Source organism: Myotis daubentonii, chromosome 4 (assembly GCF_963259705.1).
Source record: "Myotis daubentonii chromosome 4, mMyoDau2.1, whole genome shotgun sequence".
NCBI classification, from domain to species: domain Eukaryota; kingdom Metazoa; phylum Chordata; class Mammalia; order Chiroptera; family Vespertilionidae; genus Myotis; species Myotis daubentonii.
In genome coordinates, this window is record NC_081843.1 from 65988277 (window position 1) to 66001010 (window position 12734).

Consider the following 12734-nt stretch of genomic DNA (forward strand, 5'->3'; position numbering starts at 1 on the left):
GGACATCATCCAGAACCACAGGAAGGCTGGCTGAGTGGAAATTCTACAACTAGGAGGAAAGAGAATATCATAACCCAGACTCAGAGGAGGCGCAGTGCTGAAGTGAAATACTAAGTGCGGAGTGCATGCGGAGCGGGCTGGAGGTGGAGGGCGTGGTTGTTGTTTTCAATCGGGAGGGAGTTTCAGACTCTGAGCTCCAGATCCGGGCGAGTCTCTAGGGACCCAGACTCAAACGGGAGAAGCGGGACTGTCTGGCTTCGGTCAGAACTCGAGGTTGCTGGGACTCTGTGAGGCAGAGCCCCTAGGGACAGAACTGAGAGCAGCCATAATTGCTCGCTCCGGCCCGCCCTGTAGATCCCCCGGGACCCGCCCTGCCCAAGCCCTGCGCAGAGCCATTTGCCGGATACCCTCAGGCAAACGCTAGATTAGCACCGCCCTAGAGATCCAGCACAGAAGCTCTCCCCACTGCAGACACAGCGGACTCTCATAGCCAGTTAGCCTGGAGGTCAAATCACCCCCGGTATTGCCGACAACAATCAAGGCTTAACTACAACAAGACTGCGCACAAAGAACACTAGGGGGTGCACCAAGAAAGCATAAAAAATGCGGAGACAAAGAAACAGGACAAAACTGTCAATGGAGGATATTCAGTTCAGAACCACACTTTTAAGGTCTCTTAAGAACTGTCTAGAAGCCGCCGATAAATGTAGTGAGATCCTCAAGAAATCTAATGAGACCCTTGATGTTATGATAAAGAACCAACTAGAAATTAAGCATACACCACTGACTGAAATAGCAAATACTATACAGACTCCCAACAGCAGACCAGAGGAGCGCAAGGATCAAGGCAAAGATTTGAAATGCGAAGAAGCAAAAAACACCCAACCAGAAAAGCAAAATGAAAAAAGAATCCGAAAATACGAAGATAGTGTAAAGAACCTCTGGGACAGCTTCAAGCGTACCAACATCAGAATTATAGGGGTGCCAGAAGATGAGAGAGAGCAAGATATTGAAAACCTATTTGAAGAAATAATGACAGAAAACTTCCCCCACCTGGTGAAAGAAATAGACTTACAGGTCCAGGAAGCGCAGAGAACCCCAAACAAAAGGAATCCAAAGAGGACCACACCAAGACACATCATCATTAAAATGCCAAGAGCAAAAGACAAAGAGAGAATCTTAAAAACAGCAAGAGAAAGAAACTCAGTTACCTACAAGGGAATACCCATACGACTGTCAGCTGATTTCTCAACAGAAACTTTGCAGGCCAGAAGGGAATGGCAAGAAATATTCGAAGTGATGAATACCAAGAACCTACAACCAAGATTACTTTATCCAGCAAAGCTATCATTCAGAACTGAAGGTCAGATAAAGAGCTTCACAGATAAGGAAAAGCTAAGGAGTTCATCACCACCAAACCAGTATTATATGAAATGCTGAAAGGTATCCTTTAAGAAGAGGAAGAAGAAGAAAAAGGTAAAGATACAAATTATGAACAAACATGCATCTATCAACAAGTGAATCTAAGAATCAAGTGAATAAATAATCTGGTGATCATAATAGAATCAGGGACATAGAAAGGGAATGGACTGACTATTCTTGGGGGGAAAGGGGTGTGGGAGATGCGGGAAGTGACTGGACAAATATCGTGCACCTATGGATGAGGACAGTGGGTGGGGAGTGAGGGCGGAGGGTGGGGCGGGAACTGGGAGGAGGGGAGTTATGGGGGGAAAAAAGAGGAACAAATGTAATAATCTGAACAATAAAGATTTAATTAAAAAAAAAAGAATACTCTTCAAGACAAACCAAATTAAATCATTGTAACATAAAACAACAAAAACCTGTTATACCTTTTGTGATTCTTAATTTATAGGCTTAAAAATAAATTTTAACTATTCTCAGTGAAAACAAAACAAAACAAAACAAAACAAAAAAACTAGAGGATGCTGTAATACATTCCATCTACAGCAACTCAATTTCCATTAGGTCAAGAGGGATTAGCCCCCGGGAATATTCCACTTCTTATGGCCAAGATTATTACCCACATAAGTGACTTAATATAACTCTATGCTTCCTATCAAAAATTCTCAACGAACAAGTGCTGGTGAGGATGTGGAGAAAACTCTAGGACACTGCTGTTGGGAATGCAGACTGGTATAGCCACTATGGAATACAGTATGGCAGTTCCTCAAAAAATTAAAAATTTAACTGCCATTTGACCCAACAATCCCACTTCTGGGAATATATCCTAAGAATCCTGAAACCAATCAGAAAGAATATATGCACCTATGTTCATAGCAGCATTATTTACAATAGCTCAGATTTGGAAACAGCCAAGTGCCCATCAGTAAATGAGTGGATAAAAAAAAACGTGTTAGATTTACACAATGAAATACTATGCAGCTGTAAAAAAGAAGGAGCCCTTATCTTTTGAGACAGCATGGATGGACCTGGAGATGATTATGCTAAGCTAGTTAGAAAAACACAAATAGAACATGGTCTCACTTATATGTGGAATCTAATGAACAAAATAAACTAAGGAACAAAATAGTTCCAGAGGTATGGATGCATGGAACAGAATAACAGATCTCAGTGGTGGTTGGGAGTGTGTGAGGGGATGGGAAGAGATTAACCAAAAAACATATATGCATATATGCATAATCCATGGAAACAGACAATAGTAGGGGGAAGGCCTGGGGTGGGGCGGGGTTGGGTGGAGGGAGGCAAAAAGAGAGAAAATGGGAGACATCTATAATACTGTGAACAATCTACACTAATAAAAGAGAAACATGGTAATTGGCGTACGACCGCTACCCTTCCCATTGGCTAATCAGCGAGATATGCAAATTAACTGGCAGCCAAGATGGCGGCCGGCAGCCAGGCAGCTGATGTGAACAGGGAGGCTTGCTTGCCCCAGCATGAGGAAGCTAAGGTTCCCCATCTGCAGCTGGGGGGCTCTGAGCTCCTGAAGCAACAACTCCAAAAGATACAATGTTTCAATTATAGAAGCTAAAAGATGGCGGTTAATTTGCATACTCAGGCTCCAAGCAGAGCGAAGCCAAACAGCCCTGAAGCAGCAGGGCAGAGAGGCCTCAGGGCCCCGGGAACAGTGGAGCAGACAGGCCTCCTGGCTCGGGATCAGTGGAGCTGCGAGGCCTCCCGGCCCCCGGATCAGCGGAGCCGAGAGGCCTCCTGGCCCGGGATCAGCAGAGCCGAGAGGCCTCAGGACCCCGGGATCAGCGGAGCCGAGAGGCCTCCCAGCCCGGGATCAGTGGAGCCGAGAGGCCTCAGGACCCTGGGATCAGCGGAGTCGAGAGGCCTCCCGGCCCGGGATCAGCAGAGCCGAGAGGCCTCCCGGCCCCGGTTATCAGTGGAGCCGAGAGGCCTCCCAGCCCGGGATCAGCGGAGCCGCGAGGCCTCAGGACCCTGGGATCAGCGGAGCCGAGAGGCCTCCCTGTCCAGGTTATCAGCGGAGCTGCGAGGCCTCAGGACCCCGGGATCAGCGGAGCCTCGAGGCCTCAGGACCCCGGGATCAGCAGAGCAAGGAGACCTCCCAGCACCGGGATCAGCCTGACAGGGGGCAGCAACGAAACCCCTGATCGCCCTGCAGCTCTGTGCATGACAGGGGGCAGTGCCCCAACTCCCCAATCGGCCCTGCTCTGAGCCCGACCAGGGGCTGCACCTAGGGATTGGGCCTGCCCTCTGCCACCCGGGAGCAGGCCTAAGCCAGCAGGTCGTTATCTCCCGAGGGGTCCCAGACTGCAAGAGGGCACAGGCCGGGCTGAGAGACCCCCCCCCCACCCCGCCCCCAGTGCACAAATTTTTGTGCACCGGGCCTCTAGTAAAAAAATAATATTTTATTTCTGAATATAAAAGTGATGCATGACTATATTATAGAGCACTTTTAAATGTAAAGATTAAAAGAAATTTAAGAAAATTACTAACCAACTGCAATGTGTGGACAGTATTTGGATTTTGATTGGAACAATTTTTTGAGACAATCTAAAAAATTTGAACAATGACATAATATTTGATATTAAGGAATTATATTTCATACGTTAGGAATAACACTGATACTATAACATTGTTAAAGAGTTCCTATTTTTGAGTACATAATGAAATATTTATGGATCAAATGATACAATGCCTAGGATTTGCTTTATAATAATCCAAGGCACATGGGTTTTGAAGTGGGGTGGACAGGAACGAACTTGGTGGGTGAATGACTGAAAGATCAGCAATACAGTGATCATTGTTAAAGCTGGGCTGTTATTTTAAGTCACTAGATTTTTGCACATGATTGAAATCAACCACAATAAAAAATTAATGTCCACATCTCTACTGTCTACAGTAGGAATTAGGACAGTAAGAAACAGGGACTATTCCCAAAAGAAAGTCTCCTGGATACCATCTTATTTAGTATCTCCATGGTGGAATTTTATATATAAACTAGAGGCCCAGTGCACGAAAATTCATGCACGGGGGTGGGGGGGGTGTCCCTCAGCCCAGCCTGTGCCCTCTCACAGTCCGGCACCCCTCGGGGGATGTCCACCTGCCAGCTTAGGCCCACTTCCCTAGGGAGCGGGCCTAAGCCATCAGTCAGACATCCTTAGAGCTGTGGAGGAGGCAGGAGAGGCTACTGCCACCGCTGCTGTGCTTGCAGCCGTCAGCCAGGCTTGTGGCTGAGCGGAGCTGCCCCTGTGGGAGCGCAATGACCACCAGCAGGCAGGCCCTGCGTTGAGCATCTGCCCTCTGGTGGTCAGTTCACATCATAGCGACCAGTTGTTCCACCTTTAGGGTCAATTTGCATGTTATTCTTTTATTATATAGGATTTATATAAATAATGCAAGAAAGGTAACTTGTATTATTCAGATATATATTTCATTACTCTGTCTTTCCTAAATACTGTAAGTTTCTGTATCTGGCTAAGACCCTTACCATTTCCAGGATGTTGGCTTGGCTTCTCTAGTGCCAAGTAATCCAACAATGTTTGGAACCTGGCTGAAGCCTGAAGCCAATGTATGGAGGAGGCATGGCATGGCTGAGAGACTGAAAATATGGAAAGGGAAATGACATAAGGCATAAGGTCTCAATAAAGGGCAGGACAATTAGCTCTAAACAGGATGAAGGACATTTCTTTTTCCGTTGATAAAAAAGAGAAGGAGGAGGGAAGATAGTTAGTTTGAAAACAGAGGAAATGAAATAAAAGAGAGTTTTCACTTGATGGTTTTATTTTCTGTATGACGGTGGATGCTATATCTGCTAAAAGTGAAAGAAAAGGTAGTCAAGAAGAGGGATTAAGAAGAAAGATGATCTAAAATACTTGCAATGGAGAGCTGACTTGACAAGAGAAACAGAATATGTGTTAGACAGCCAAATGGGATAGTGTTTTTTTTTTTTAGGGGCATCAGTTTTTATGATTCTTCAGAAAAGCTCAATAGGCAGATTTGGAAGGAAAAGGAGGGAGACAATGTAATTGATCAAGTTTGCTTTGGTCTTGAGTATGTTCTGGGAGACCAAGGGATAAGAGCAATAGCAACAAAGAAGTTGAGGGGTGAGCAAGGGCTCCTTAGGGAAGGAAATAAAGACAGGGAACCAATAAAGAAGAGATAGAGGATCAGAGGGTTTGGTAGTTTTAATCAAGTCAGTTCAGAAATAAAGTGAATGATCTGGAAAGAAAACTGGAGACAAATGTGATATGTTTAATTTAAAAATGTTTAGAGTTAAAATTTATCTGGAAGAATAAACAAACAATACTCAGAAAAATCCTGAAAAAGGGTAACATACCCTAAAAATATTAGAAGATTTTAGTCATTAAAACAACGATGGTTCAGAAATAGAACAATGGAATAGAGTCCAGAAATATCTCTAAATAGATGTGGGACTCTAACAGTTGAAAAAGGAGAATTTTAAATCAATGAAGAAAGCAAATCCTATCTAATAAAAGAGAAACATGGTAATTAGCGTACGACCGCTACCCTTCCCACTGGCTAATAAGGGTGATATGCAAATTAACTGCCAGCCAAGATGGCGGCTGGCAGTCAGGCAGCTTGAAGCGAACATGAGGCTTGCTTGCTTCAGTGAAGGAGGACTCCAACGTTCCCCGCCTGCCGCAGCCCGCCTCTTGGCCTGCAGTTTGAAACATTGTAACAAATATAGAAGCTAAACAAAACCCCAGAAACCAGCTTTCAGCAAGCTGGGATCTCAGAGCTAGAGTTGATACAGAGTTTCGATTATAGAACCTAAACAAACCAGATACCTGCTTTCAGCAGCTGAGGCCTCAGAGCTGGAGCCAGGCTAAAGCTGGCCCAGAATAAAAAAAAAAGAAAAAAAGGAGCAGCTGGGAGCTTCAGTCACCCGCCAGCCTGAAAACAGCCCTCAGCCCCTCACCCAGATTGGCCAGGCACCCCAATGGGGATCCCCACCCTGAAGGGTGTGTGACCAGCTGCAAACAGCCATCATCCCCTCATTCAGGCTGGCCAGGCACCCCAGTGGGGACCCCCACCCTGATCCAGGACACCCTTCAGGGCAAACCAGCCAGCCCCACCCATGCACCAGGCCTCCTCTATCCTATATAGTAAAAGGGTAATGTGCCTCCCAGCACCGGGATCAGTGTGACAGGGGAAGGCGCCCCAACCCCCTGATTGGCCCTGCTCTGTGCCTGATAGGGGGGAGATCCCCAACCCCCTGATCACCCTGCGGCTCTGTGTGTGACAGGGTGCGGCGCCCCAACCCCCCCACCCCACGGGCCCTGCTCTGTGTGTGACGGGGTAGAGCCATAACCTCCCCATCGGCCCTGCCCTGAGTGTGACAGTGGTGGCGCCCCAACCCCCTGATCGGCCCTGCTCTGTGGGTGATAGAGGGCGGCGCCCCAACCCCCTGACCGACCCTGCTCTGTGTATGACAGGGGGTGGTGCCCCAACTCCCCTATCGGCCCTACTCTGTGAGTGACAGGGGGGAGCTCCTCAACCCCCTGATGGGCCCTGCTCTGTGCGTGACAGGGGGGAGCTCCCCAACCCCGATTGACCCTGCTCTGTGCGTGACAGGGGGGAGCTCCCCAACCCCGATTGGCCCTGCTCTGTGCGTGACAGGGGGCAGCGCCCCAACCCCCTGATTGGCCCTGCTCTGTGTGTGACAGGGGGTGGCGCCGCAACCTCCCCATCGACCCTGCCTTGAGTGTGACAGGAGGCGGTGCCCCAACCCCCCAATCGGTCCTACCCTGAGCGTGACTGAGGGTGGCATCGCAACCTCCCAATCCGCCCTGCTCTGTGCATGACAGGGGGCGGCGCCCCAACTCCCCAATCGGCCCTGCTCCGAGCCCGACCAGGGGCTGCACCTAGGGATTGGGCCTGCCCTCTGCCACCCGGGAGCAGGCCTAAGCCAGCAGGTCGTTATCTCCCAAGGGGTCCCAGACTGCGAGAGGGCACAGGCCGGGCTGAGGGACCACCCCCCCCCCCCTCGAGTGCACAAATTTTTGTGCACCGGGCCTCTAGTTATTTCATAAATGAGGTTACCAGCTGGCTAGCTATCTGGGAACAGGTAAAAATAGATCCATATCTCTCCTTTTATACAAATATAAATTTCAAAAGAATATGAAATTTAATGTAAAATAATTAAAGCAAATAAAGATTTCATAGTTGGAAGAGTTTCAGGGGAAGACTCAGTGTGGTGTGAGAAGCTGAAATGGAGAGAAGACAAAGATCATAAGAAAGGAGGAAAAACTCTCAGCCTAAGGTTACTGCATAAGGTCTCTACAAGTCCCAACAAGGCATGACCAACAAAGTTACCCTGTTCAAAAATATCTGGAATGATTCCAGCTTATTTTGAAACATACCATGTTTCTCAAAGTTGGAAATCTAAAATCCAAAACACTCACTCCTGACTCAGTCAGATACCTGAGGTTGGATTATAAATGTTTTCCTAGTGTCTACATGCACTTTGTGGTAAAGGGATTTCCTCCTCAGACCTACACAACTAAGCCCTTAACTGCTGTTTTACTGGTAAAATTTTATATCAATAAATTTTAATTAAATCAATCTTACCTATTTCATTAACTGGTGGACTTCCACTTACAAAGTTGCCTATCATTTTATTTTTAACTCCTATATTCAAATTGGCATCATTATAACAACAATGCTATAAAAATTCTCTTGGTAGAAAGGAAATGATGCCAGTGATAAAAATATGTCCCTGGTTCCCATCAACTTGGTGCTCATTTTCATCTATTCCATATATCTGATTCCTTATTGGATAATTCTTAACCTTACTTTGTTATCCTTACAAAATAGACCATTACCTCTTCTTGCTCTTCTTCATCATATTCCTCTTGTTCTGCAGCATCGTCTTCCTCCTCCTCATCATCTTCCTTACTTTTCTCCTTGCTTCCTTCTTTTTCTTCATTTTCCTCATCTGATTTTTCACCATCACCTCTTTTTTCCAATTCCTGTCATAAATGACTTAATTAACTTTTTTTGGTAACCCAGTAGACTTTGACATCCCTGCTCAGCCTCAAGAGAACACTGTCACCTATCACCTTATTCTAATTCTCCCTTACCAACACCTCCTGGGCATCATATAGGAAATTGTGAGTTAACCCAAGAAAGGAGGAACTCATTGTCTTATCATGACACTAGAGTTTTCTTTTATTTCATTACTTCATAATTGGGTCCCAGGTGATGGTGGGGGATCAGCTGTATACACAGTGCTTTATTTTTGTGATTTTTATCACACCTCAGTCAAAAAATATTGAATTGACTCAGTTTATGGAGAACTTTCAGAATGTTCTTTTGTTTCCTTCTAACATAGAAGGAGAAAAGAGAATGTAATGGTACTATTTCCAAATGTCTATGTTTTAGTTTATAAGTGAAATTATTTAAAACAATATCAAGTCATTTTGGGGTGAGTTATCCTATTTGTAGATTATCTATGTCTTTTTATTTCTTTTCTTCATTATTTACTTCCCATTTTCCAGGAATTTTGCTTCTTAATTAGAAAAAAGAAAGATTAACTCAACTCAGGTCAACATTAGCACTTATTAACAACTCTGAGAGAGGAGGCAAAAGAGAGATACAGAGTTAGAAAACTTTGCCTGATGATTCTACTTATCCACTCTGGTAAAATCACTATGCTATCATCTCATAACTTTAACTTTAACAAATTCCCATATTCTTTTATGAATACCAACAATATTCTTCTATTTGATAAAAAATGAGCTGTCTTCGTTACTGTCACTATTCAATCACTAAAATGTTCTACACTTAATATGCACAAGTGATAGGATAGCTAAGATGTGAATAATCTTAAACAGTAATCATAACACTAATTCATAAATTTGAAAATACTCCATCCTATTATAAGATATTTGCTTAGTAGAGTAGATATAGAGATAAAAACACATTTTACATTTGGACCAACTATAACTTAGTTATTCCTTTATTGGTTCGTAAATATTTATTTTTAGAAATTTCTTTATTATTCAAATTTGAATTTAAGGAAATAAAAGGCAACAAAAAAACTACACCAGATAAACTCAGTTTCCCATCAAAATTCAAACTCTACTTTCCTGTCACTTCACCCCACTCAGACAGAACAAAAGAGACCTTTTATCTTCATATTAATCCATCTTGCCTTACGTAACTTATTATTACAATAGAATGTGTGCATGCTTTATAAGTGGCAATCCTTTGGAAAACTGCAAGTAAACAAAATCATAATTATAGATATTCTAAAGTGTCTATACACACACACACACACACACACACACGTACACGTACACATCTCTTTCTGCCATCTTTCCATGCCACCATAATGGTGTACATGAATGTCCTGGCTGATGCTCTCAGGACTATGAATAATGCCAAAAAGAAGGCAAACTCCAGGTTCTTATTAGGCCATGTTCCAAAGTCATCTGGTTTCTAACTGTGATGATGAAGCATGGTCACATTGGCAAATTTGAAATTATTGATGACCACAGCACTGGGAAATATGTTGTAAAACTCACAGGCAGGTTGAACAAGTGTGGAGTAATCAGCCCCAGATTTGATGTGCAACTCAAAAGATCTAGAAAAATGGCAGAACAATCTGCTTCCATTCCATCAGTTTGCTTTCATTGTACTGACAACCTCATTGGGCATCACGGACCATGAAGAAGCAAGATGAAAACATACAGGAGGGAAAGTCCTGGAATTACTTTTCTAGGGATGTAATACATACATGCAAATACAATACCTCAATGGACAAAATATATATACACACACATATATATAATGATGCTATGTTAATATTAATTAATATATAAATTTTTTATTTTCTGTTTTAATGAAACCATAAATTTGTGTAGGTAAAAGGGAATTGTATTTAACTATGTGCAAGGTATGCACTGCATTTGAAAAATCATGCTATTAGCTATTATTTCATAATTATCAAGGAAATTATTTAAACTAGTTATAAAGAAATATAAAATTCATTCCATACTTTATATCCATTATTGCCACCTCAAATACCTTTAATTTAAAAAAAAAAAATGTTTCCATTGATTTCAGAGAGAGGAAAGGAGAGGGAGAAAGAAATAGAAACATCAATGATGAGAGAGAATCATTGATTGGCTACCTTCTGCACACCCACTACTGGGGATTGAACCCGCAAACCTGGCATGTGCCCAGACCGGGGATCAAACTCTGATCTCCTGGTTCATGGGTCAACAACACTCAAACACTGAGCAACACAGGCCGGGCTCAAATACCTTTAAATAAATAGCTTCAACTTTATTTCTATGACATAGACCTAAATCAAACCCATAAAATACCTGATCAGTTAACAAATAGCAGATTTATGGAATTTAAAAAATGATCTAAGTGCTACACAAATTGTCTCATTACTTCATTTTTTTTTGCATTAAGCTACTAGTTTTGGTTCATGTATGTAATAGTTTCCATTTTCTCTTCTATGAGATTTAACTATTTAGCCTACTACTTTACATATTTGTTTTAAGAATAATGTGACTAATATAATGAGAAAACACTTTAAAAACAATTAATTTACAGGTAGGAAGCAGTTCTTCTAGTTTAAATATTAAATGGCCACCCTATTATAGTTCTCTTTGTGTGTCATGCAAAATAGGAAGCTCAAAGGTTAGTTTACTGGTGTCTAGTGATTCACATGTTAAGTATGAAATCTGAGTGTATGTCACTCCCTCTCCATCCACAGAAGTTTTATTACAATAAAACTTGCAACTGCTTTTGTTGAAGAAATGCACAGTAACAGAGTCACCTGGAAGCTAATTTTGCTCTATTAAAACTGCTCATTGGAGTTTCTAGATTTGAAACTCCAGTTTTAACAATGTTTGTACTGGAAAAGGTGTTCCAATGCAGGGACAAAGAAAACAATCTGATCTGATGAGAAACCGCATTCAGAGGTCCAAATCAATCTTCTCATAGCACATGCCAACTTAGCAACTTCTTTCCAGGAAGCCTTATGAAAAGTCAGAATCTATGTTCAATCAATACAAGTTGGGTAGGTCTGCAACCCCATTGATCAGTCCACTACACTTAAACCTGTCAGTTAATGTTATTCCTCCAACACTATTCCTCTTGGTTTTATTTTCAGCCATGTTTTCTCCAGCTTTAGCACTGGTCAAAATAAAATAACAAAAATACGAGTTTCTGTTACCATGTAGCTGGCCAACTTGGCCAGGCAAGTAAAAGTTTTAAAGTAAGGAAGGGATAATAACACCCATCTCATCTGTAAGGAACAAAATATCTCCTATTGTAATGAAGTCTTAAGGACATAATGAATGTAAATCATCAAAGAGCCTCGTAAATAATAAGTTTTCAAAAAGTGCTGGTGGTTATCATTATCATCATCCTCATCATCACCATCAATGCAAGGTATTACCTGCATGATACAATAAATTGGTATGCCCTTCATGGACAGTGATCTGTTAATATTAATCCATATTATACAATACATGTAACAACCATCTCAACAAATCCACTTCTAGAAATCGACCCTACACATGTGAAATGACATACCTGACATGAATTCAGCATTGTTTCTAGTAGTGAAATACTACATGAAACATAATGTCCATTAGTAGTGTACTGATTTAAAAAAATTATGGTTCATTCTTATAGTGCAGCCAAAAAAAAAAAAAAAAAAAAAGAGCCTAGTCTATACAGACTGACCTGGAACTATCTTGAAGATATTTTAAGTGATAAAATGAAAATACAAGAGTGTATATGCTATCTTTTGTAATTAAAGAAAAAAATTGTGTTTGCTATGCATAAAATATTTCTGGAAGGATATATAAGAAACTTGTAACATTGGTTGTCTACAGGAGGGGAACGGAATGGGTGGGGGAATTTTCAGTTAATTAAACTTCTGAATTTTACATCTTTTTGGTTTTGAAATATAAAAATAAGTTCCATAAGTTATGGTTTTCCCTCAATATAATCTTCTACAATTAACATGAGACATTAGAAAATATTTAAAAAGTACACATACAACAATAGGAGAAAAACTGAAAAGTTTTTAAAAGAAATACGTTTTAGGTATGTAACTCGTTTTTTCCCCCATGTATAATTCAAATGCAAGGGAAAAATAGGAACAGAGTGGAAAAGGAGGTAGGTGACAGAAGGCGAGGCAAGTTGACAGGCGGGTGGTAGAGAAGGAGAGAATGGTGTCCCTTATCTCCCAGCCAATGATGTCAAACCTCCCCAGTTACCTGTGTGCTGGG

At 42.2% G+C, this 12734-nt stretch overlaps 1 protein-coding gene and 1 pseudogene across 3 annotated transcripts in view; one reads left to right on the plus strand and one right to left on the minus strand.

Annotated features, from left to right (window-relative positions):
- Positions 1-12734, minus strand: part of POLR3G (RNA polymerase III subunit G) — a 56126-nt gene that overhangs the window by 16345 nt on the left and 27047 nt on the right. For all 3 annotated transcript variants that reach the window (XR_009452630.1, XR_009452629.1, XM_059694127.1), the window contains exon 7: positions 8298-8444. Coding sequence is in view for 1 of the 3 variants with exons in the window: in XM_059694127.1 (XP_059550110.1) it covers positions 8298-8444 (147 nt within the window). In the remaining 2 variants the exon portion in view is untranslated. The remainder of the gene's footprint in view (positions 1-8297; positions 8445-12734) is intronic.
- LOC132233437 (small ribosomal subunit protein uS8-like) lies at positions 9809-10260 on the plus strand (annotated as a pseudogene).